At 40.5% G+C, this 23,750-nt stretch overlaps 15 protein-coding genes across 15 annotated transcripts; 8 read left to right on the forward strand and 7 right to left on the reverse strand.

The window, feature by feature from the left end:
* Window positions 1-12: 12 nt before the first annotated feature.
* NESG_00321 (uncharacterized protein) lies at window positions 13-1,161 on the forward strand (the record flags this gene model as incomplete). The annotated part of the gene is made up of 1 exon (XM_053047973.1): window positions 13-1,161. The coding sequence occupies one exon, from the start codon at window positions 13-15 to the stop codon at window positions 1,159-1,161; it is 1,149 nt and encodes a 382-aa protein (XP_052905798.1).
* Window positions 1,162-1,176: 15 nt separating this feature from the next.
* Window positions 1,177-1,770, forward strand: NESG_00322 (uncharacterized protein; the record flags this gene model as incomplete). The annotated part of the gene is made up of 1 exon (XM_053047974.1): window positions 1,177-1,770. The coding sequence occupies one exon, from the start codon at window positions 1,177-1,179 to the stop codon at window positions 1,768-1,770; it is 594 nt and encodes a 197-aa protein (XP_052905799.1).
* A 26-nt stretch (window positions 1,771-1,796) lies between these two features.
* Window positions 1,797-3,425, reverse strand: NESG_00323 (uncharacterized protein; the record flags this gene model as incomplete). The annotated part of the gene is made up of 1 exon (XM_053047975.1): window positions 1,797-3,425. One exon carries the CDS (start codon window positions 3,423-3,425, stop codon window positions 1,797-1,799), a length of 1,629 nt encoding a protein of 542 aa, XP_052905800.1.
* Window positions 3,426-3,440: 15 nt separating this feature from the next.
* On the reverse strand, window positions 3,441-4,256 carry NESG_00324 (uncharacterized protein; the record flags this gene model as incomplete). The annotated part of the gene is made up of 1 exon (XM_053047976.1): window positions 3,441-4,256. One exon carries the CDS (start codon window positions 4,254-4,256, stop codon window positions 3,441-3,443), a length of 816 nt encoding a protein of 271 aa, XP_052905801.1.
* Window positions 4,257-4,728: 472 nt separating this feature from the next.
* On the reverse strand, window positions 4,729-6,054 carry NESG_00325 (uncharacterized protein; the record flags this gene model as incomplete). Its single annotated transcript, XM_053047977.1, has 1 exon — window positions 4,729-6,054. One exon carries the CDS (start codon window positions 6,052-6,054, stop codon window positions 4,729-4,731), a length of 1,326 nt encoding a protein of 441 aa, XP_052905802.1.
* An 812-nt stretch (window positions 6,055-6,866) lies between these two features.
* On the forward strand, window positions 6,867-7,322 carry NESG_00326 (uncharacterized protein; the record flags this gene model as incomplete). Its single annotated transcript, XM_053047978.1, has 1 exon — window positions 6,867-7,322. One exon carries the CDS (start codon window positions 6,867-6,869, stop codon window positions 7,320-7,322), a length of 456 nt encoding a protein of 151 aa, XP_052905803.1.
* Window positions 7,323-8,338: 1,016 nt separating this feature from the next.
* Window positions 8,339-11,899, forward strand: NESG_00327 (uncharacterized protein; the record flags this gene model as incomplete). The annotated part of the gene is made up of 1 exon (XM_053047979.1): window positions 8,339-11,899. One exon carries the CDS (start codon window positions 8,339-8,341, stop codon window positions 11,897-11,899), a length of 3,561 nt encoding a protein of 1,186 aa, XP_052905804.1.
* A 316-nt stretch (window positions 11,900-12,215) lies between these two features.
* On the reverse strand, window positions 12,216-13,028 carry NESG_00328 (uncharacterized protein; the record flags this gene model as incomplete). Its single annotated transcript, XM_053047980.1, has 1 exon — window positions 12,216-13,028. One exon carries the CDS (start codon window positions 13,026-13,028, stop codon window positions 12,216-12,218), a length of 813 nt encoding a protein of 270 aa, XP_052905805.1.
* Window positions 13,029-13,179: 151 nt separating this feature from the next.
* NESG_00329 (uncharacterized protein) lies at window positions 13,180-14,754 on the reverse strand (the record flags this gene model as incomplete). The annotated part of the gene is made up of 1 exon (XM_053047981.1): window positions 13,180-14,754. The coding sequence occupies one exon, from the start codon at window positions 14,752-14,754 to the stop codon at window positions 13,180-13,182; it is 1,575 nt and encodes a 524-aa protein (XP_052905806.1).
* A 128-nt stretch (window positions 14,755-14,882) lies between these two features.
* Window positions 14,883-15,143, reverse strand: NESG_00330 (uncharacterized protein; the record flags this gene model as incomplete). The annotated part of the gene is made up of 1 exon (XM_053047982.1): window positions 14,883-15,143. One exon carries the CDS (start codon window positions 15,141-15,143, stop codon window positions 14,883-14,885), a length of 261 nt encoding a protein of 86 aa, XP_052905807.1.
* Window positions 15,144-15,220: 77 nt separating this feature from the next.
* On the forward strand, window positions 15,221-17,164 carry NESG_00331 (uncharacterized protein; the record flags this gene model as incomplete). The annotated part of the gene is made up of 1 exon (XM_053047983.1): window positions 15,221-17,164. One exon carries the CDS (start codon window positions 15,221-15,223, stop codon window positions 17,162-17,164), a length of 1,944 nt encoding a protein of 647 aa, XP_052905808.1.
* A 37-nt stretch (window positions 17,165-17,201) lies between these two features.
* On the forward strand, window positions 17,202-17,399 carry NESG_00332 (uncharacterized protein; the record flags this gene model as incomplete). Its single annotated transcript, XM_053047984.1, has 1 exon — window positions 17,202-17,399. One exon carries the CDS (start codon window positions 17,202-17,204, stop codon window positions 17,397-17,399), a length of 198 nt encoding a protein of 65 aa, XP_052905809.1.
* A 751-nt stretch (window positions 17,400-18,150) lies between these two features.
* NESG_00333 (uncharacterized protein) lies at window positions 18,151-18,771 on the reverse strand (the record flags this gene model as incomplete). The annotated part of the gene is made up of 1 exon (XM_053047985.1): window positions 18,151-18,771. One exon carries the CDS (start codon window positions 18,769-18,771, stop codon window positions 18,151-18,153), a length of 621 nt encoding a protein of 206 aa, XP_052905810.1.
* A 40-nt stretch (window positions 18,772-18,811) lies between these two features.
* On the forward strand, window positions 18,812-21,784 carry NESG_00334 (uncharacterized protein; the record flags this gene model as incomplete). Its single annotated transcript, XM_053047986.1, has 1 exon — window positions 18,812-21,784. One exon carries the CDS (start codon window positions 18,812-18,814, stop codon window positions 21,782-21,784), a length of 2,973 nt encoding a protein of 990 aa, XP_052905811.1.
* Window positions 21,785-21,819: 35 nt separating this feature from the next.
* On the forward strand, window positions 21,820-23,103 carry NESG_00335 (uncharacterized protein; the record flags this gene model as incomplete). The annotated part of the gene is made up of 1 exon (XM_053047987.1): window positions 21,820-23,103. The coding sequence occupies one exon, from the start codon at window positions 21,820-21,822 to the stop codon at window positions 23,101-23,103; it is 1,284 nt and encodes a 427-aa protein (XP_052905812.1).
* Between the last annotated feature and the right edge of the window lie 647 nt (window positions 23,104-23,750).

Here is a 23,750-nt window from a genome sequence, read left to right on the forward strand (position 1 = left end):
CGGGGCATTAAGATGCATGCTCCTGTCTGCAGAATGAAAACCTTTCATGGGACAGACGTAGAGAAATGCGCACAGGCATACTGGGCCTCAAAGCAGCAAGATGTCACAGTGAAGGACTGCGAGTTTGGCACAACCTTTGCGTCCAGCAGAATATACACCAGGTGCAAGCTAGGAAGTATCTTAGTCATTTCAGTGCCCCCACACAAGATGCATCCATTCCCTGTTGAGTCAGACATTGTGCTGTTCCGCCCCATGCATGCAGCAATTGCTGCTTTGATCGATGCAGAGAGGTTTGAAATGATTCCTTTCACCAGGATATTCCATTTGTACTATGTAGATGCATCTGGGGAGGTAAAAATACCAAATAGCCGCGAGGAAATGGCCTTCTGCAAAGGAATTGTTCCAGAAGATAAGCTATGCATATATAGAATGGGAATGGAGTCTTTTGAAGAGAACTTTGCATCTCTCACAAAGCAGACAAAGAAAATGCTCCTTGGAGTGTTTGGGACCATGCAAGGAGTTAAGGAGTATTTGGCGCACTTTGGAGGACCGCAGTATCTATTCCCTGCGTGCCCGTTCAGCAAAGTCTCTGAGGCTCTTCTGATGTCGCATGCAAGTATTACTATTAAGGTAGAGAAGCCTGCAGACAGATCGCAGAAGAAAAAGGATCCTGCCTCTGGGACGCACTCTAATTCGCCAAGCCATGCAGCTAAAGACAGCCAGAAAGATGAAAAAGATGCACTATCCAGTGATACCACTAAGAGTAGTACCTGTAGTCCATCTGACAGCAGACCAGAGGCTGTCTTAGAGAGTGATCCAAAGACATCTTCTCAAAGTATACCAGAAAATGCAGATTCAGATGACTTGCACGGTAAATGCACGGGTGCCAGTAGCAAAGAACACTCTTCTTGTTCTGAAGAGCATCAGAATAAACCCACATATTATAAAGTAATTGTTCTTAAACTGCCAGTGGCCTGTATTCCTTCTAAGTATGTTTATGCGCAAAATGAGGGCATTGTTCATGTGCTGCACGTTAAACTGTATGGTCTTCTATATTGCTACATCTGGTCAGATAAGCCCCTAGAGACAAAGATCCTTCGGGCAGTTGGAATATCTGAAAGAAATATTCTTTTCCACTGTGAATTTACAGCTTGCAAATAATATGAAATTAAAAATATGGACGGCGGAGGGGAGAGAGACCAGAACATAATTACAAATCTGGGGGAGTGCCCGCCTTCACAGAAGCACATGCAAAAGATCCTGACGGATAACATGCCATTCGCCTGCAATATCTGCAAAGAGGTTATTCTTAAAAAGCACATCTCAGTGCACATATGCACTGCTGCAGAAACTAAAAGCCAGCCAGAGAACACAAAGTTCTACGACACGCACTGTGCAGTCATGGACACGGAGACGGGTGTAGAGTGCACGCGCAGCCTGAACTGCAAGGTGCATTCGGTTCTTCTTAAAAGAGGCATTGCAAAAAGGTCTCTGCCGTATGACACTCTTCTGAAGAAAGTTGTAGAGGAGAGAAAGAAAAGGAAAATTGAGAAGGAAGAGATCAAGCTGGACAAGAAGGAGAAGAAAGAAGAGCCTAGCACAAAAATGGAGGACCTCATATGCAGCAAGATTCTCTCTCATGTTCCCATAATAGAGAAGACCTTTTATCTTCCAGAAATCAAGTTTGACACCTTAGCGGTTAGAAGTCTTTTTTTCCAGCCACTCAAGATATACAGAATGCAAAACGACAGAAGATATGCAAAAAAATAAATATGTAATCTGGGAATATATTTGATTTATTCTGTAAGCAAGTCGTGCTTTATATAAGAGAGGGCCGCATCCAGCATATTCTTTGATCCTAGCAGTGCATCAAGAGTGTACCTCCAGATTTTCTTGGTGCTTAGGCTTGAGTTAAGAAGAAGCACCATCATAAGGGCGTGTGTCTCTGTTGCTGTAGTCTTCCCCATCAGCTTTGCATATCCCTCACACAGTCTAATGTGGCTCTCAAGTGCACGTATGCTTACGTTGTCTATTTCCTTCAGCCTTCTGTAGTACATTTCAATAATGAGTTTGCACTCCTCGGAGAGAGTAACTTGTGTTTTCTTTCTTTCCTCAATTAAGTCACGAATGAACATCTCGCACTTCTCCTCTGGCTTTTTTTCCAGGTTTTTGAGGGCAATTTCCTCATCAGAGGCCAGCAAGTCATCTATGCCCATAATAAGGTCGAATCTGCTTAGAAGGGGAGGGGACAGCTTCAGAGACTGCAGTGCCCACTCCGTCTCTGTGTTGTGCCTGGCTGCTCCTATTATTGTGCAGCGTGTGTCTAGCTTTAAAATTATGCCGGCCTTTGCTATTGTTATGGTTTGCTGCTCCATGGCCTCAAGGATGGATGCCTTTTCTTCTTTCCGAAGACTGCCAAAGTCATCGATGCAGCAGATTCCTCTGTCTGCCTGCGGGATGGCACCTGGCTCTATCATCCAGTCATTGTTTTCCCTTGTTGCGCATGCAGTCAGGCCTGCTGAGGTGCAGGATGTCCCTGTGGTCCGCACTGCAGGCACTGCAGTCTTCGCAGCAAAGCTAAGAAGCGTGCTTTTTCCAGAGCCTGTCTTCCCAACCAGCAGGATATGCGAGGACACTCTATTCTTGCTCTGCATCTCATAATACATCTGCTCTGCAAGAGTGCTCTCTCTTTCCTGAATACTTCCGCTCTCTCTATCCTTTGCATGCACATCCTTTGTGCTTTCTTGCCCGCCAATTGTACACACAAGCATAGCCAGCTTTGTTTGTCGCAGGCCAGCAAGTGACGGGGCATATGCATCCAGCACTTCTTTCAAAAGACTAAACTCGCACTCCGGCAGCACATCCACATTTTCTTTATTATGAATTTTCTGCCGGGTAATTTCCAGTGCACGGATGGAATACTCGCACTCTATTGGAAGACCTGCCTTCAGCCTGCGCCACAGCACCTCAACAACACCAGCCACCCGGACCACCTCCCCAGGCTTACAGCTATCTATGAGCCTGCCCTGCAGCTGGATGTTTATTGTTCTAGGAAGATACAGTGTATTTCTCTCCTGTATCTTTATCTCCTGATAGTCTATCTTTCTAGAACCTACCTCTTTGAACTTGAGCAGCCCCATCTTCATGACTGTTCCATACACAGAGACAATTCGCGTATAATGCTCAGACCTGGGATACGTTGATAGGTCGTATGCGTATGGAATGTTAAAGACAGGAGTGCTACCACTTCTCTGGGAAGCAAGCAGTCTCAGCACTTCCTCTGGATTACGGTCGTACTCTTTCATGATGTCAATGCGCATGGACAAATTATCATTGGCCTTTTCTGGTCTCTCTCCATTATATATGCCCATATAGTTGTTCCTTTCGTATCCGTCTTCCACTCGATCCATATGCTCTCTGCCCATCCTTTCCTCTCTTTTTTACTTTTTATGCATTTTATTCTTTATATGCTGTCTTAGCTCATACTTAGTCTTTAAATCAACCTTGTGTATTACTAGAGTGTAGTATACGTGTGTGTTATTGTACAGTATGAGGTTGGCAGAGGGGTGACTTGTTTTGTAAAGAATAATAAAGAATGACATTTCCCGGATGGACATTGCAGTCTTATACGAGTGTATTAGCTTGTTTGCATTTTCCTTTGTCCAGGGCCCTTTCTGCACGAATGGCCTAATGCCTGCTCTTTTTTCCTTTAGGTTGTAGTACCCAAAGAATCTGTCGTATATTTCCCGGGTTGTCCGGATGCCGCACTTGTTGTACTGCATCTCCTGCCCCCTTATTTTAATCTTTATCTTTTCGTTCTTCTTTATGAGATTTATTATGCTTTTAAAGTCCTCTGCCGTGTACCCTCCTAAGGAATACTCTTTTATCGTCAGGGCCCTTTTTTCCTTTTCAAGGCAGTCACTGCAGGTGCACGCACTGTCTGAAGTGTATGCAATCCTGGCATATCCATGTGTCTTCAGATTTGACATCAGGATTCCTGTTGTCACCAGCTCCTTATGTGCTATGCGCTCAAGAAAAAGCTTGCTCTCTTTTGAGATTTTCACTACCTCTTTGTCGACAGCATGGCAGCCAAATCTTCTGGCAATGCATCTGAAATACTTTATGGAAACCTCAGGTCGAATGAGGGAGTATTTCTTGAACCGAATCTTCAGTACCTGATTGCAGACCGTGTGGCACACTAGATGCTCTTTTCGGATATATATCCTCTCCAGAAGATTGACAGTGCACTCCTTCATTTGCAAACAATCTAAATAATATTATTAATATAATGAAAATATTAATATTGGACCAATGCATGGCCAGGATCTATCGATAAAGACTCTTTCAATTTTCTTATTACCTCCAAGATATCAAACTGATATATGCTAAGTATGTATATTTTGTTAGGCTGTATTTTCTCTAGATATTCAGATATGCTAATTTCAGCTAATTTAAAAATTTATTTATTTAATCTACTCTAGTGCTTGGGTGTAGTGTCTACTGCAGACAACAAATCTGGCTCTTTCATTCTTCTAATACACCATATAAACAATGACTATTTTGCTTAACTTAAATATATGCTTCAAGTACTATTGTATTTATACTTTGACAGCTGGATATTTTATAAAAATAATATTTCATGGCACTCTATACAATAGACTAGAACCCATAATATACAACTATGAACATATTTGTATTTGTGATTTATTCTATGCAATGACACTTTAATTATTCACTTTCACCAAATACGATTGCAATTAGTGCTAATATTCTACTTCCAATGGACAGGCCCAGCAGACTGTACGTTGACCAAAGGGAAAACATAGCACATGCTGCAAATATGTATTTGGAGATGAGAGTGGCAATAAAAGACCTATTCCTAGAGAGAATGTAGCACATGCTAGGAAGAAGGAACATAATGCTGCAGCTGGCAGTAGATGCAATGAGATTCATTACAAATGCGTAGCTAAAGTTGAATAGTGACTCAATAAAGACAATTGCAGTTATGAGGAATATAATGGATATTTCAACTGCTCTTTTGTTTTTTGCAATTCTTTCCTTGAAGAAGATATTCAGGAAGGTAAGGACTGAGTCTCTAGTCGGATGCATCTGTAGTGGATATGCACCTAGTAGCACGATAATCATTGCTAGCTTTGACAGTGTGATTAGATGGAAATACAATGTACCCCATCTCTGGCCAAAATTGCTTAATATTATTTGGTAGAACGGCCTAGTAGTATCTGCAAGGACATCCAGGATGGATGTATTCTGTCCATTTCCTCCTGCAATGTATCCTCCATTTGCAACCAGGAAGTATGCAACACTTGCTATGGAAACTGCAATTACGCCTACTCTGGCTCCATTTGCCTTTGTTGGGTTCTCTAGCAGCGAGAAAATGCTCACCATGTTCTGCTGGCACCCCAGGCTGAAGATATACCCACTCAGTGCTTTTGCTATATCAGAAGGCGCTGTAGTCACTGCCTTGATTGAGTCCCTGGCAATTCCGTTTGACGGAAGAACTAGGGCCAGTATGCCAGAGAGAAGAACAAAAAGAGAGAGGAAGATGACAGATACAGTAGAAAGGATTGATATAAAGGAGAGCTTCTTCAGACTTTTCTGCAGTGAGAGACCTGTTGGAATGACAAGCAGCAGCAGTGTGAATAGAATATCGTACGGCATGTACTCCAACATGCTTTTTATTCCAATCAAAGATGCCACCCATTGCTTCAGAATTAGAACGTATACAGTAATTGCGCCAAAGCCCTGCATCCCAATGCACAGCTCTGCAAAGTATCCGAGCACAGGATATGCACTTTGGCAGACTGCAAAATACGAAGGATTTTCTGTTCCCAGCTCTCTTGCGCAGTGCACCAATTGAAATAGCGTAAATGCGCAGATAGAGGAAACAAAGATAAGTATTGGCCCAGAGAGCAAGTACCCAGAGGCCTCTGCGGCTGCAGGGAGTGTTAAAACACCAGATCCAAGAATAGATCCAACCATTGGAAATATTGCTTGTTTTACTGAAAGTCCGTTTTTATTTTTTGCTATGTCCATTAGCTAATCTCCTAATATTTTTGCTTTATGCTCCCCTTATTACCCCAAATTAATTCATGCCCCTTAATTTATCTCCTTAAAAACAACTTGACAGAATGAGTGTTTAATTGATTTTTCCAGATAGTAGCACTCTAGTGCCCTCTATTATATACAGTGAATATTTCTATTCTTTGCCTTAAGTGCCTTCTTTGGGCTAAAAATATTAATGGAAACTGCCACTGCCCTGCTGGTATTTATTCAGACAAATATCATAGAATGGACTCTGCCTCTTTAAAATAGGAATAATTTTAAAGGCACAGATTATTGTTTCTAGTCTATCATTTTCCACAAGATTTCACAGTATTTGTTTAGTATGCAGAGACTACAGATTACCACGTCTATAGATATACAAATAAACAACAAGATTTTTATCATATGTCTTGTTACAACTAAGTCTAATAGTTCCATAAGAAAGATCCACCTAACCAGATTATAATTAATCCTTATCACATAAATCCTTAGTTATTTACAATATCATGTCTTCTTCTGTCTCTTACATAGTATATCTAGCCACTAAATATTTAAGTGGTTTTTCTCTGTTTTTATGATTATTGTATGCAGTTCAAGCAAAAAGACCTCAAAGAAATACAAAGCTCAAGAAAATACAAAGCTCAAGAAAAATATAAATCCCTGAGAGAGTAAATATGCACTAATCTTGCACTAGTCACGTGTTTTACTTCTATAGATATTTTATTTATTTTTCATGCTGGAATATTCAGGGTACTACGTGTAGGCTGTTCTTGTTTTAAATGTAAAATATTTATTTTGACATTATGAATGTTTCCCTATTCTCTTCACTTGTCTTGTTTGACATGCCGCTTCTGACAAACATACTGCTGTATTCTGCTACCATATTGACCTTTACTATTTATTACACAATGTACAACATATATGATGTATATTATATGGTTGCTTCTATTTTCATCATGTGCAGTGAACTGTCTATTTTCGAGATTGCCCAGATATTCTACTCTTACTTTTATTTTTATTTCTTTGTTCTTCTGTGTTTGCTCTTTCTAATTTTCTTTGTTCTCTATATGTGCTGCAACTACACGGATAATATTGTGATAACCATCTCGTCAATTGTCTGCTCTATGCTTTTCATGATTATTTTTTTTTCTTTCACATCCCAGCCACTCGATCTACTGTCCTTTCTAATACGAGGATTCTGGTTTCTTGTCCTAGAAATGGCAATAATTGCTGGCGTGATTGTTAATCAGCACTTATAACGTATAATAAATTGTACCTAGTATTTTTGAAGAAAGGTCCATACAGCCTGAAAGAGACTGTGTATAAGTGTCTGGTGTGCTAGTCTGTGTATACGTATAGACCATGATTTTATGCTAAAGGTGCGATAGTAAAGAGACTTCTATATAGGAGAAAGCTTCCTTTCTGTTTGGTTTGAATGTACGTTAGCAAATATTTAAATTTTAAGTAAAGCCACTGGAATAAAGGCATTTTCTAAGCTAGAATGCCTTGGTATTTAGAAATTTGCAAGTTTCAATTCCAAGATAGACTGAGCAAGAAGATCCCACCAGCATGCATATGTACTAAAATAGGCACAAATTAGTGCCATAACAGAACACTAACAGAAACACCACAAATTTAGAACAAAACTATTCTTTTCTTTCGCACACTTGGAATTAGCACTTATGAAGATCCAGAGACATAAATAAAAACGGAAGTAAATATTAAACTTCACATATGCATTAAACTTATCTATTCAAGCTGTATTAATTCTATTATTATAATACAACAGCCTCTGCAGACATAATATTTTTCTGTAGATTTGTTTCTATCTGCACAACTTTTCTTATTTATGTTCTGTATGCTAGTATTAATACACATAATAAATTGCTTAAATAGCACCCACATCAAACTGATGTGTCCCTAAATATTCAGAAGTCACTGCCAGAAAATACCCTCGTATTTATGTCTTACACATTGTCTTCGCTTGTATTATGCATTCTTTGCACACTTTTCTTCTATAACGTATTTTGTCTCAATTTTCATTAAAGATACTTTACTCCAAAGAGTATTTCCTGTATATCTTATCCACGTGCATGCTAATTCTCTTGGAAAATATGTCCTACATTATTAGAACTTGCTATAAATCACAGTCATTCATGAAGTAGACTGTGGTTTGTCTCTTTTTTATCTTCCTTTGTGTCTTTTTATCTTATTATTCGTATCTATTAGCTGCGAAACTAATTATTTAGTTGTTTCTTGGATATTTTCTTTTTCAATGGCGCAGAAAGAAAAAACAGTAGAGGAAATATACCAGAAGAAAACTCCAATAGAGCATGTTCTCCTGCGGCCAGATACATATATTGGCTCTGTACAGCCTGAGACAAGAAATATGTATGTTTGGTGTGCAGAAACAATGAAAATGGTGAGGAAGGAAGTGACATACACACCAGGACTCTACAAAATATTTGATGAGATATTGGTGAATGCAGCAGACAACAAGACCAGAGACAAGCGCATGAGTGAGATAAGAATTGAGGTGGACAGAAAAACTTCAACAATATCTGTGTGTAATGATGGACAGGGAATACCTGTAGTAATACACGCAAAGGAGAATGTGTACGTACCAGAGCTGATTTTTGGGCATCTTCTGACTTCGTCTAACTATGATGATGCAGAGAAGAAAATGACTGGAGGAAGAAATGGGTACGGAGCAAAGCTGTGCAATATTTTCAGCACAAGGTTTGTAATAGAGACAGCTGATAAGAAGAACAAAAGGATGTTCAGGCAAGTGTACACAAATAACATGCTGAGCAAGGAAGAGCCAGAGATCACGCCATTCAGTGGGGCAGAGTACACGAAAGTTACATTCCAGCCAGATCTTGCTAAGTTTGGCATGAAAAGAATAGACGATGACTTTATGTCTATGATTATGAAGAGAGTCTACGACCTGGCAGGAACTGTGGCAGGAATAACTGTGTACTACAACGGGGAGAAGATAGGCGTAAGCAACTTTAAGGAGTACATTCGGCTGTTCTTTGACAGCGATGTTGAGATAGCATATGAGTCAAAGGACCGGTGGGAGGTCGCGTATGTCCTAGGGGACGAGCAGTTTCAGCACGTCAGCTTTGTGAACAGAATTTCCACACCAAGAGGAGGTACGCATGTGAACTACATTGCAGACCAGATTGTGGCAGCAGTTGTGGAGCAGACCAAGAAGGTTGAAAAAGGCCTTGTGGTTCGCCCTGTCCAGGTAAAGGCTAACATATTCCTGTTTCTGAACTGTCTCATCGAAAACCCTGCATTTGACTCGCAGACAAAGGAAACTCTCACTCTGAAGCAGTCTTCGTTCGGGTCAAAGCACGTGCTAGGAAGCAGGTTTATAGCGGACATCATGAAAAGTGGGATTGTAGAGAAGTCAGCCTACGCTGCAAGGGCCAAACAGACACAGCAGCTGAAGAAGACAGATGGACACAAGACATCCAAGCTAAGAGGAATTCCTAAACTAGATGATGCAAATAACGCAGGAACCAGGTTTGCATCACAGTGCACTCTAATACTAACGGAAGGAGACTCTGCCAAGTCCCTGGCTGTCTCAGGGCTCTCTGTCATTGGCAGAGACAACTACGGAGTGTTTCCCTTGCGAGGTAAACTTCTGAATGTAAGAGAGGCAACGCACAAGCAGCTCATGGAGAATATTGAGATAAATAATATCAAGAAGATCATGGGTCTGCAGCATGGAAAGGAATATGCTACAACGGAGAGTCTGAGGTATGGGCACATAATGATCATGACGGATCAGGATCACGATGGAAGTCACATCAAAGGGCTTATCATAAATATGATAGACCACTTCTTCCCATCCCTTCTGAGAATCAAAGGCTTCCTACAGGAGTTTATCACTCCAATTGTAAGAGCCACTAAAGGATCAATGTCTAGAGACTTTTTCACTATCCCAGAATTTGAGTCCTGGACAGAGACTGCAGAGGGAAGGGAAAATGGATGGAGAGTGAAGTACTACAAGGGTCTGGGTACAAGTACCGCTAAAGACGCAAAGGACTATTTCTCAAATCTGGACTTCCACATTAAGGAGTTTAACACAGTGGACTCTGTGGACAGAGACAAGATTGAGCTGGCATTCAGTAAGAAGAGAGTTGAGTCAAGAAAGGTCTGGCTTAAGGAGTTTGTTCCAGGGACGTACTTGGACAACCGGGTGCAAGCCATCTCGATAAAGAACTTCATTGACAGAGAGCTAATCCACTTCTCCCTGGCAGACAACATTAGGTCTATTCCAAACATGATTGATGGGATGAAGCCTGGGCAGAGAAAGATCATTTTCTGTTGCTTTAAGAGGCAGCTTAGAACAGAGATAAAGGTAGCACAGCTGGCGGGTTATGTCTCAGAGCACTCGGCATACCACCATGGAGAGCAGAGCTTGTGCTCAACAATTGTCAATCTGGCACAGGACTATGTTGGATCAAACAACATACCTTTGCTGCAGCCAATTGGACAGTTTGGAACACGTCTTCAGGGTGGAAAGGACGCAGCCAGTCCAAGATACATCTTCACAGCACTGCAGCCAATCACCAGGTATCTTTTCAGAGAGGAAGACGACAATCTTCTCAACTACCTAAAGGACGACAATCTTATGGTTGAGCCTGATATGTACGTTCCCATTATCCCAATGGTCTTGGTGAATGGATCAGACGGAATTGGAACTGGCTGGAGTACATGCATTCCACCGTACAATCCAATTGAGATTGTGGATAATGTGAAGAGGATGATAATGGGTAAGGAGCCCAAGGAAATGATTCCCTGGTACAAAGGGTTTGTGGGAGAGTGCGATGATCTGGGCAGTGGAAAGTACAGAACAATAGGTGCGTTTGAGCAGGAAAAGGACAAGATAAGTATACTAGAGCTTCCTGTTGGCGTCTGGACACAGAACTACAAAGACTTCCTGGAAACACTAATTGAGTCTGGGGACATAAAAGACTTCAGAGAGTACAACACGGATACAAGAGTTAACTTTGAGGTAGTAGTAAGCACCAAGCACAAGATAAATGTGCCCAAGGTGTTCAAGCTAAGCAACCAGATTTCCATAGCAAACATGGTCGCATTCAACAGCAAAGGTGTTCTGCAGAAGTATGCAAGCACAACAGAAATACTGAAGGAGTTCTTTATAGTGCGAAGAGACCTGTATGTTAGAAGAAAAGACTTTTTACTGAAAAAGCTGCTGACAGAAACCACCATCCTGGAAAACAAGGTGCGTTTCATCAAGGAAGTTGTGGCTGATACCTTGAAGATTCTGAAAAGAAAGTCTTCTGATGTCATCAACGATCTTACTGCAAAGGACTACCATAAAAAAGACAATTCATACGACTATCTCCTGACCATGCAAATTGCATCACTGACAACAGAAAGAATGGAGAAGCTGGAGAACGAGGCTGCTGGAAAGAGAAGCGAGTACATAAGGCTTAAGGCTGTGTCCATTGAGGACATGTGGCTTGCTGATTTGGATGAGTTCTTAGGGAAGCTTGACCTAACTGTAAAGGATGACGCCCCAGGCCCAAGAAAGAAGGGAAGAAAGATGAAGAATAAGGGCACAGAGAGCACAAAAGGTAACTCGCAGACTGCAAAGGCCACATCCACAAAAGCAAAGAAGGAAAAGATATCGATTCTGGACAGTGACAGCGACATGTCCCACACCACAGTAGCAGACAGCCCAAGGACCCCGCCTGCCTCACTTAAATCCAAGAAATCTGGTAGAGAAGCAGAACCACCCAGACATGTATCCAAGCCATGGGAAAAGGTAATCTCAACAACAGATGAGGATGAATAGCTTTAAATGAAAATAAACTATTGCTACAGCAAGGTATTCCCATATTTGCGCCCATTATTCCACACTCTTAAAGACTCACCCAAATATATTTTGCTGCTGTCTTCTCTCTCTAGTACCACATACTCTATATTATTCTAAATTTTCCTGTAATTTTACTTTTATAAATAAAATCCTGTACTTATTTTCCCTCTATGTACAAGTTTATATTTACAAGACTGCATAAAACTAAATAATAGAAAATAGAGAATGAAAAAGAAAGAGCAACAGAAGGAAACAGAAAAAAACAAGAAAAGACATGGATTAGACACCTATTACTTTATTTACTCTGCTCAATCTCATTTAACAGCACAACTGGGCGGACCGTTGAGCATATAAAGCTGTTTACATCGAGCTTGTCCATGTAATTCTTCATCTCACGGGGAATTTGCCTAGGAATATTATTCATTAGTTCCTGAATGTTGTTCATTGTCTCAGTGTCATATCTCTTCTCTCCATTTGCAACTGCCAGAAGATACTCCTCTATGGAGGCAAGGCCTTTTGAGAGCTCGCATAGTGCTTCCTTTGTGCGTGCAATCTTATTTTCTACATCCCCAATGTTTACGTCTTTTATGTCCTCGACTAGCTGCTCAACACCCACTTCTTCTGCCTCCTCGGCCTCTATCACAAATGGAACATGCGCAAACACAAACTGCGTAGACTCGTTGTATGTTGCACTCTCCCGCTCCAGCTTGTAGCACTTGACTGGGCTGCCGTCCTTTGCTTGCTCCACATCAATCACAGCTAAAATTGGATCATTGCAATAACTTCTAAATGTCTGCGTGATCTGAAGATCATTCTTATGAAGACCCTCGCCTGTGTGGTACCACCCAAGAATGTACTCCATATTATTTACCTTGCTAAACAGCTTATACATGTTCTCGTGATACGAGGTGTCAAAGAACCACACATTAGGATTATCCTCCAACTCATCAAACGGCACTGCGTACGAATTTGTCACGTGAGTGACACCATTCTCTACTCGGCCCAACAGAGTACCAACAACACGAGGCTGGTCCATTCGCCTGTAATGGTCGGTGGCAGAAAGTAAAACAAGAGGATGAACAACAATTGCCTTTGTAAGTGACTGCATAACAAACAAAATTAAAATGAAATTATTAAATCCAAAAGAATTCTGGAATTTCGCAGTAGATAAGACAAAGGCACAGCAGCCACAAAGAAAGCATTGCAGCTACTCACCAAGCACTGGATATACATAAGTGTTCTCCAATAATGAAAAAACACTAAAGGCACCTGCTCCGGACATGTCCAGAAAGAGTCCATCGGGAAAGGAGAACTGAGTGCATGTTGATGTTTATCAAGTACGAAATGAACATCAAAAAAAGACCAACAATATGACCAAGTGTGAAATCATGCGTATAAAGGACAACAGACAAAAGAAGTGAAAAGAATTTCACTCCTATCTGAAGACCCATTCTATTGACGTCCTTCTTCTCTGTGAAGATTGCTCCTTCTTCTGTCGACAGAAATCGGATATAGTAGAGCAGACTGGATGCAAGAAATAGATCCTTTCGAAAGCGGCAGATCCAGTCATGCAGTCCACTGCTATGGAAAAGCAAAACAATGCATAGTACTAGTGCCCCAAGTAAGTTAATTATGATTGTAATAAAGTCATTCTGAACACCAAATCTCTTACACAGAACAATTTGTCCTGCCTCCAGTGCAACCTCCATTATGGAGTGAAAGGCCATGTATGCTGCAGCTGCAATTTTTCTTTGCTCCAAAAATGCATGAAAATAAGAAGTATTTTGGCCTGCGCATATCATTTTAACAAAAGACAGTGCTAAGTAGTCTATTTCTGGTGTACTCTTATTGCCATTTCTTCTAGCCATCTTATTAAATATCTCTTTGATTCCGGCCTTGCCAACTACTTCCTTAGACCTGTTTCCATGCAGGAGAAGAAGAGTTTTATAGTATTTTTGTGCCTGGTCCTTTAAGGGGGCAGCGTAGTCCTGAGGAGGTAGCTCATTTTTTAGTATTCCAGCAATAAATGCTTCTTCTTCACACGGTACATCAGATGAAGAAAGAAATTTCTTCGTGTAGAAGTAAAGAAATCGAAGAGACAGTCGGACAATCTTTACCTTGTCATATTCATGGATGGCCCGAGGATCATGCAATGTACTAAGCCGTTCTAAGTACCTAATGCTCTCTACTTTTTCCTCGCGTGTAAAGAGGTATATGAATATGCCTGCAGTAGCCATTCCAATGGACATTTTCATGCGGTAGGAGATGCTTCTTCCTATGATGCTCTGAGGAGCAGGGAATAGCCTAAATGAACGAATTATAGAGAAGGTTGGGTATGATATGTACTCCATGCTTTTGTACAGCATGAGTTTGTTCAGAATGTTAATGCACACAAGACAGAGTGTCATTAAGACAAATTTGCACTGATGGAGGGTCCTTTGTAGACCAGACTCATTTCTCTCCAGGCCATCCAATCCATATTCTGCCACTTTAGGGCGCTTGATCTGATGGGTCTTCCTTTTAGACTGTGTCTCATGCTTCTGCCCCCTTTTTGAAGAGTTTTTCCTTCTTCTACTGTGCAGTGCAAGAAAGAACAGAGAGAGACCAATGTACACAATTGACTGCGAGAAAATAATTGACACTCCATCCAGAAATCTATACGCCCGCAATCCGCATGTGATCATGCTTTCATTGTAGTAGCCATATATTATTCGCAATGCATATTCACCAAAACCAGCAGCACTCTTAACAAAAACCATCTTTTCCAATTTGAATTTTATTTTTATGTGCACTGCTGTGCATACGTCTCTGCAGAATCTGCTGCAGACAGCCATATTTCACCCAAGCATTTCTTTATTTTCATTAAAATCTCTATAACAGAAATAATACCTGAATATATTTATAGGAAATTCCAAAAAACAAAAATAACGAAGACCTGCATAGACTAGTATATGCATGTAAACTACTTTGTGTCGCATATCATATAGTCATCAAGGGAGAAGCAGATGTAGTTACTTGATGAGTTTGGAATTGCAAGTTCCTCAGATACAAAATAGTACACGGAGAGAAACCTCCACAGCATATCTCCAGTAATAGCATTTGGTTTTTTAAGCTTCCTTAGTGTATTTGCCACAATAAAGTGCCGGGCAGGCCCCTCTGGAAAAACATTCCCAAGTGCCTTCAGAATTCGAATGTTCATTACTACTTCGGACGGAACAGTCATTAGCAAATATTTTCACACAAGCAGATTCATATATGCTAAATTAAAGACATTGCAAAATATTTGCACCCCTGTAAAATATGCAAGATTCTAGAAAGCGAGGAAGAAAGCCACGAGAAGGTGAGAAAATGGACAGAGTAGATGTTGTGTGTTTTAAATGCCCATATAGCGCATGTGGACTGCAATACCAGTCAAGTCTGGGGTACAAAAGGCACTTGATGTACTACAAGCACTCAATCTTTACGCCGTCCAATAAAAAAATAGTTTGCGGGTACATGGACTGCACTGCAACAGAAAATCTTCGAGAACACATCACGAGGGAGCACATGGCAGATGCAGCAGAACTTTTGGAGGCGTACGAAATAATGATAAAGGTAGGTGAAGAGACAGAAGAAGTAAGCACAGCAGGACTAATAGGCGACATAGTGCATGACGAAGGACTGCTAGATATATCAAAGGTTATGACTGAGGATGGAATTGTAAAGGAGATTTTACTATCGATATTTCCAAAGGGAGTGACGCACATTATAGACATGGACACATTCTCTGAGAGTAACCAGATATTCTACTGCAGGATACCCGGGTGCGGCAGGCAGTTCAAGAGCCTAATGGCATATAAATACCACTGCGGCAAGTTTACGCATCTTTTCAAGTCTATAATAGACGACTACACAGAAAAAAATGGGCCTCTGGACTATGAGGAAATAAAGGGCATATTCAAGAAGAAGTTCAACCTGGAGAACAGATTCCTGCTTGAAGGAATATCGCACCATCTTATGCGAATGCCAGACCAGCACTACAACTTTATCTTTACGTTCGACGACACACAGCTTGGACATGAAAAGAGAAGAATTAAGAAGAAAGGAGTTGACATGATTTCAGAGTACAGCATTGGCTCAGAAGACAGGCATGATTACGACGAGGATGATGTAAAGAGAGTTAGAGAGGAGGAGCCAGATGACAAGTCGCACTTTAAGATTGACTCGATTGTGTTTAATGGCCGGCAACTGCCACACGTGCAGAGCTGCGAGCAGGGAAGAGTGGCCTTTCTGAATTTGTACTTGGAGGCGATGCTTTTGGCCGTGGTAGAGGACCATGTGATTGTAGGCACAAAGGGAGAAGTGGATGAGGATGATGAGCACCAAGAAATAGGAAAACCCCATAATATATTCACGTTCTCCAGTGGAAGTGCAGTTTTCTTCGTTCTGGCAAAGAACAAGATACTGAGTGAAACAACCTTTGAAGGATACGGATTCCCAAGGAAGCTCATGCCGCACAAGCAAAAGACCATGCTTGTGCTCTTCAATGACGGTGCACTCAGAGAACTGTCAATAAATGCAGACCTAAAGCTGGAGATAGTGCAGGTTATTAAGACAAAAGCACAAGTGGTTAGTTTCACGATATTCCAGGGCGACATAATTGTCTGCAGCCACAGGATGCTAATTAACCTATCCAGCAAAAAGGAAAGAGCATTTGAGTCCCCAATTATTTCGCTGGAGACAACAAATGACTCTATTATTGTAGTAGACTCAAATGGAAGAACCTGCTGCATAAACTCTTTGTTTGAGGATGTGGCTGCAATTCCATCAAAGGTAGGCACAAATGTCGTTACGTGGCTGGATGAAGAGCCAGGTCTTTTCTTCATTAGCAACTCGCTGTACGGCATGGGAAGAGTATATTCTGCAGCTACAAACAGCACACTATTAATCTCTCCACATGCCTGCACGCATGTAATCCTTATAAAGCCAGGGTTCATAGCATCGTCAGGACTAGATGGCTCTTTCTGTGTTTCTTCTTACAGAACAGACCCGAAGGTGTACATGAAAGTCCTCAGAACTGAGATACGGGGTGACGAGTTGTTTATTGCAACATCTGAGGAAGAGCATGCTTTGACAGAAAATGTGCAGCCTATTTGCTCCCATGATTACAGAGTGACAATCCAGGGAATTGTAAAACACAACAGAAATCTAGTTGCTGTTCTGGCATGCGGGATAGTGATCATAATAGATAACTTTTTCATATAATACCAGATAATTAAATACGTCTGAAAATATTTTATTTATGAATATGGTAATTGTCTGCGCAGGCCTGCCAGTTCTGCCACTGGCCGCCTATTTTGCAATGAAATTTGCAGAGGTGGATGTAATGTGGAGGGTGTTCACTGCAATGCTTCTTGTTATTTTGTATGTTCTGGTTGTGGCTATTTTTGCTGCCAGAAAGGTAGAAGAAGAAGAGCTAAATAGAAAGAAAACAGTGTAAGATGGAAAGCACACTAAATCAGATGTGTATCTACTAGTGGAAATATATCTTACATATTTCAGTTTATCTGGGTCTAATAAATCTTATCAATTCATAGTATATTCTGGAAGATAAAATGAGTTTTCTTAGTTCACTCTCATGGGACTTTTCATATTCTTATCTAATATTTTGACAGGAATATCTTGAGTATTTTTACTATTCAAAGATTCATTCGGGTTATCTTCTGAAAAGGACTTGCCCAAATTATAAGACACATAATCAACATACCATATAATATAGCCTAAATTAACTTTTATTTCATGCGTATTTTGAAACCACTAAATTTCTCTCTTATTAAATTCTGGCTTATGGATTATTTAAAGACAGAGTGTTTTTGTAGAGATTTTTGACAGACAAATTAATACTTATATTACGGAGTGAAACAAGAAAAAGGGCAGATTCATTTACACCCAGATGACAGGACCATGCGATTACCCAAAAACTGAGCGTGTGCGGTGTAATATTGCACTCTAAAAAGTTGGCAAAATCTGAAAAAACCATAGAACTACACGAATACATTAGAATTCTCACTGCAGATGCAGAAGAGTACTAGCAAAGACCCATACGTATGAATCTTATTAAAGTGGCGTATGTACGATTGGTTTTATTCATGTTACAATACAAAGTAGGTACTTTATACACCTCTCAGTGGGCGCCATACAATCTCATAGTCTTGCAATTTCCATCTGGGACCTTCTTACATGAACTTGTGTTATACTTGGTCAAATTCATTGTTGAGGAATTCATCAATGCTTATGTTCTCTTGTTCCTCTGGGGGCATATGTGGGATATCTGATAGAAGATTGTCTATATCTGTGTTGTCCTTCAGCCTAAGTGTTTCCTCCTTTGCCTCTTGCTTGTTAAATATTCTTATGAAGGCCCGGACAAGTTCATTTATTGTTCTGTCTTGCTGGTCTACTCTCTTCTTAAGAATATAAACTTCCTTTGAGAGCTTTCTGTTTACTTCGTTTATTGCCGTCATATTACTGTGCAGCATCATCTGGTTGTCCTTCACTATGGAAATATCATTCATTCTCTCTGATGGCATGATGGTTTTTCTTTTCAGGAGATCCAGCAGGTGTGGAGATCCTTTGAGGAACTTTGGATTCGTGAACTCGTCTATCCCGTGTCTTTTCTCCTTTGAAAATCCATAATTATTCAGCTGTCTGACAAATGTGCCATACTCATTTGACTTACAGAGCTTTGGAAATGTGTTGCTCATGAATTCTGCCTTATCCAAGATCACAAATCCATCGCCAGATTCATTCCACGTAATTGATGGATCGCTGTCTGAGCAAACCACTGAATACAGATTTCTAAGAAACTTCAGCATAGAAATAAAAGAAATTCAATTTTTATGTTTTTTAAAAGCAATGCATGAAGTGTTCACAAGACTAGTTGGTGCTGCAGTGACAGCAGTTGAAAAAATAGCAAAGTTCATAGTGCCAGATGCACCTGAGGAAATCACAGAGGAAGCATCTGATCCAATGGGAATCTCACCCGGAGAATATCGGCAGATATACAAGGGTATTCAGGACGTAATAGAAAACAATGATGAATTAGGCGAAGAAGAGATCAATAAGATATCTTCCCTATTGAACACAGTCGTACAAGAAGAAGATCTACCAGAATACATTGAAAGTATGCGGTTCCTTAAGGAACTGGCCCAAGGGAAAGGGATAGACACAAAGAAGGAAGAAAAGTTCATAAGGTACGTCTCAGGAAAAGAAAAAAGAAAGTGCGAAGAGTCTGGTGTAAGTGAAGAGTACACAGAGAAGGTAGAAAAAAAAGAAAGTGAAGTAAAGTGCAGGAAAACCAGCGTAGAAAGTACAATGGACCCGGCTGTTGCAGTTGACACTGGGAATGAAAGAAGAAATATCACTGGGTTCACAGCAGAGGACTTTGATGAGACTGTCGACTGGGAGGGAGAGAGAAGAAAGGAAATGAAGAAAATTGATGATGTCCTGGCCCTGGGACTAAATCCTTTTAACCGGTTCAGAGATGAAGATGGAACAGTAAAGTACCCAGACATAGATGATGATGCAGAGTTAATCAAGTACGACGAGGGAAGAAATGTGCTCAAGATATGCCTGCATGATGACCCACGAAGAGGCAAATACCTGCCGTATTACTGCATACACCCAACAGAAAATAGAATAGTTAGGTCCATGGGAATAGCACCAGGTGCAATAGAAAGCCTGACGAAGATGCAAATGAAAGAGCGTGGATTCATAAGAGATGAAGGCCGCCTGGAGAGAGATAGAGTCCATGCAGAGAAGACTGACAGATGGTCAAAGATTATCCGAGAGCAGAAGGAAAGAGAAAAGAAAGAACAGGAAAGAAAACTCGCAGAAGCAAGAAAAAGGTTTAATGATGAGTACGCGGAAAGAGAAAGACTAAGACTTCTGCAGGAAGAAGAACTCAAGAAAAGAGAAATAACCAGCAAGAGAGACCCAATCTATGAAAGAATTGCACAGATAAATGAGACAATAGACAAAGAGAGGGCAGGAAGAGACTATAAGATAATACAGTCAGTGAAGAAGACACCAGAGGCCCAGAAAGAACTAGACAACCTCATACACGATGCCATACGCGAAACATCAAAGGGCCTGTATGACCAGCACCACTACAAAGGCGCAATGGATCTATATGAAGGATCAAAGGCATCAGCTGAAAAGACAAAAGTGCAAAGAGACCAAACATTCCCGAAAGAGTCAGAAATCTCAAAGAATAAAGATATCCAGATACCAGAAGATACTCTCACAAGAAGTACCCTAGGATCAGGAATAAACATAAATAATCCGTTGCAAAGTACTCACAATATACCCACTAGTACACTCTTCAACACACAAGATAATGTATACAGTAAAGAGACAGGCAGCTTAGACAAAGAAATATCACAGAAGAATGATAAAGAATTTGCAAGGAAAGATGCACCGTATACTACACCTAGTAAGAGTACTAGTCCATTTGGTACAGCAGGCTTCCCTGGTCTCGGAGAAAGAAGAGAGACAAGTTCTATCCTGAAGGATAGTCCATTTACCATGGGAGAGAGTGCAGATAGAAGTGCACTATCAGGTACTGGATTATTTGGCAGTTCTATTAATAATAGTCTAGACAGCTTTGATGACAGAAGCAGAGACAGTACACAAATGGAATCATCAAATACCCCAACAACTGACTCGATTAATCTGCCAAGAGACACTCTGGAACTGCCCCAGAAGAAAGACACTGGTATAAATACGCCTAGAAGTGTTCTAGTAAGCGAACAATCTTCCCCTAGTATCAGCCAGGAGAGTAATAATAGCCCAAGCCAAAGCAGCATAAACTCACAGCAGACTGGAAGTACACTCTTTGGTTCTGGCTTGGGAAGACAACCAGAGACAGTTAAGGATGAAATAACTGATAGTAAGACTGCAGCCACAGATATTATAGATAGAAAGAGAAGATCTTCAGATGAAACTTCTTCTGCTGGTACTTCACTCAATGGGGAAGTTGACTACTCCCAGTCACCACTGGCTGCCTTCCAGAAAAGAATCATGTTGTCACAGAACACTCAAGAGACACCTTCCCGCATACAGCCAAGTACTGGCCTATTTTCTGCCTCAAGCATGGATCAAACAGCCCCAAAGACAACTGCCTTTCCAGAGAGTCAGCCTAGTACTGGCCCAAGTATGCGCAGTAATAGTCTATTCTCAAGTGAAAGACCTGCATTCAGTGGATTTTCAACGGAAAAATCAAATCTGTTCCCAGGAAGTGCATCCCACCCAGAGACAGCACAGCCTCAGTCATCGTCTTCCATTTTCAATCAAACCCCCATGGGTGCACAAGGGAGTGTATTTGGGTCAATTGGCACAAATACCATGCAGAACATGACAGGAATTCAGACACCTGCATCCTCCATGAGCAGCAGATTCAGTGCAACTGATAGACCTGGTGCAGCAGAATCCCCTGCCATGAAGAGACAAGATGGTCTGGCTGGGACAACATCATCTCTATTCAGCCAAAACAACATGAGCACTCAGGACAGAGCACAAGCTCAAAATCCACCTGGAACACAGAGCCCATTAGGAAACAGCTTCTCAAATCTGACAGGCACAATGAACACAACAAACCCATTCGGAACAACAAGCAGCTTTGGTGGTGCAAAGCCCATGTTCTCAAACCCACAGGCATCGCCATTCTCAAATCCAAACCCACAATTCCCCACAGGAGCCCAGGGAAATAATATGCAAGGTGAAACTAATCCATTTGCAAATAATTCGGATGGAAATACTGGATATACGAACCCCTTTGCTGGAAAGGATACTGTCAGGAAGAGATCTTCCTTCATGTTCAAAAAATAAATTCAGTTTCATCCTTCTGTTTCATGGTTGTTGACATGAAGGAGATGAGAGAGCTCATCCCTAGCTTGTCTATCTCACTGTGTGGTCTATTTCTTATGTCCATGACTTTGCATTTGCACCTGGATGGACAGTATATTAAGCCAATGCACTATCTTTTCATTCTTAACTCCATGTTGTGCTTTAAGAATAATATTGAGCTTAACTATGCTGATATAATGAGCAGTTGTGTTAAGAAGACACGGCGATATAGAGGGTCTATTTCTTCCCTCTCCTTAATCGAGTATGTTTTTGACTCTGGTCTCAGCATGTTTTTTGTCTCCACTGGCTTTAGCATACTAATAGGAATATTTTCAAATTACAGAAATATCTTGGAAGTATTCATGCAGACAGATATCCAGAAGAATCTGCTTCTGGTGTGTGGTACTATTAGTGCATCCTTCCTCTCTGGGGCATGCAGTTGCATATGCACATTTATTTGTGTTGTATTTTGCATATTCATGAGTATTTCCTTTGACTTTGACTCAGACAATATACTTCTCCCAGTAATTGCCTCTTTGTCGGATTACATATGCACTATCTCTTTAATATACTTCTCAGAGAATATATTCATCTCAATGGGAAAAATGTACCCATTGAATACAGCAGAGCCAATTACTGTGCCTGGCTTCTATTCCCAAGTATTTATAACAAACACCCTTCTAATATGCATGATTGTTGCAATATTAGGTATAATATATACGCAAATAGAAGGCACTCAGAATCTGAAATTATTTGGAGCTTGGTCACTTGCTTTATCCTTTGGGATCACAATGGTTGCAGGGCATCTTATAAATGTTGTCTCTACAAAGGACGTATGGATGGGGTGTATAATCCCATTGTTCAATGGAATTGCTGGGTCTGTCATTCTGATATACGTTGGGAAGGTGACTACTTACATTAGTGCACTTGAAATTGAGGAGAACTTTGATACCATTTCAATTAGCAGTGCGGAAGACACGAAGTCAGGCAGTTTTATGTCAAACCCGAATAACATAAAGACACTCTACACTCTTATATGCACAGCCACCTTCTTGGCTGCTGCTGCCTGCTGTCTTCTAAAGCTTTTCTTCACTGCAATTCCCTTTATGTATATTCTTTTCTTTGGTGCCCTTCTGAATGTAGAAATAATCCTTCTGTATTATACTACAAATATTCTTGTTATTATTCTGCAGTACTTTGATATGGATGTCTCATATAATATTGTGCCAATTCTAAATGCACTCAGTGACTTATTTGGAATATGCGTACTAGCAGGTGCTTCGTATCTTGTCTTAGTGTGAATGAAGAAGAGACAGAATATCTATCTGATTTACTCGTATCCTTAATATTTTCAGGGTGCACTAATCTACACTACTGTTCATAGTCTACTTCTGTTCATGGAGTACTTTTTCTTACTGAGTGAATTTTCTATTGCACTGCACTTTTTATTATATATATACTAGTGTATATTGTAGTGTATTGTAGTGTAGTATATTTGAGTATATTCTAGTATATTGTATTATATTCTAGTGTATTTGGGTATATTTGAGTATATTGTAGTATATTCTGGTTATATTTGGATATATTCTAGTATATTCTAGTACATTTCTCGTATATTTGAGTATATTCCGTTATATTTGGATATATTCTAGTATATTTGAGTACTCACCTGCAGATAAATCACAAGAATATGACTATAATTGAAGTATAACCCGATATAACCCAATATACATATATGTGAGTTCATCAGGTATTCATGAATATTTTCATATACTTCTACTAAGCATACAGTCTAAGCATGCAATGTATGCTAATTCTATGGTCTGTTTGCATATTAAAAATCAAGTAAGTTTATAGTTCTGTGTGTACCACTGACTCAAACTCTAGCTATGAAATAAGATAAAGTGGTATACATATTTTTCTGGTCTTTCTCTGCATGAATTATAGC

This window comes from Nematocida ausubeli (genome assembly GCF_000738915.1).
Source record: "Nematocida ausubeli strain ERTm6 chromosome Unknown supercont2.1, whole genome shotgun sequence".
NCBI lineage: Eukaryota > Fungi > Microsporidia > Nematocida > Nematocida ausubeli.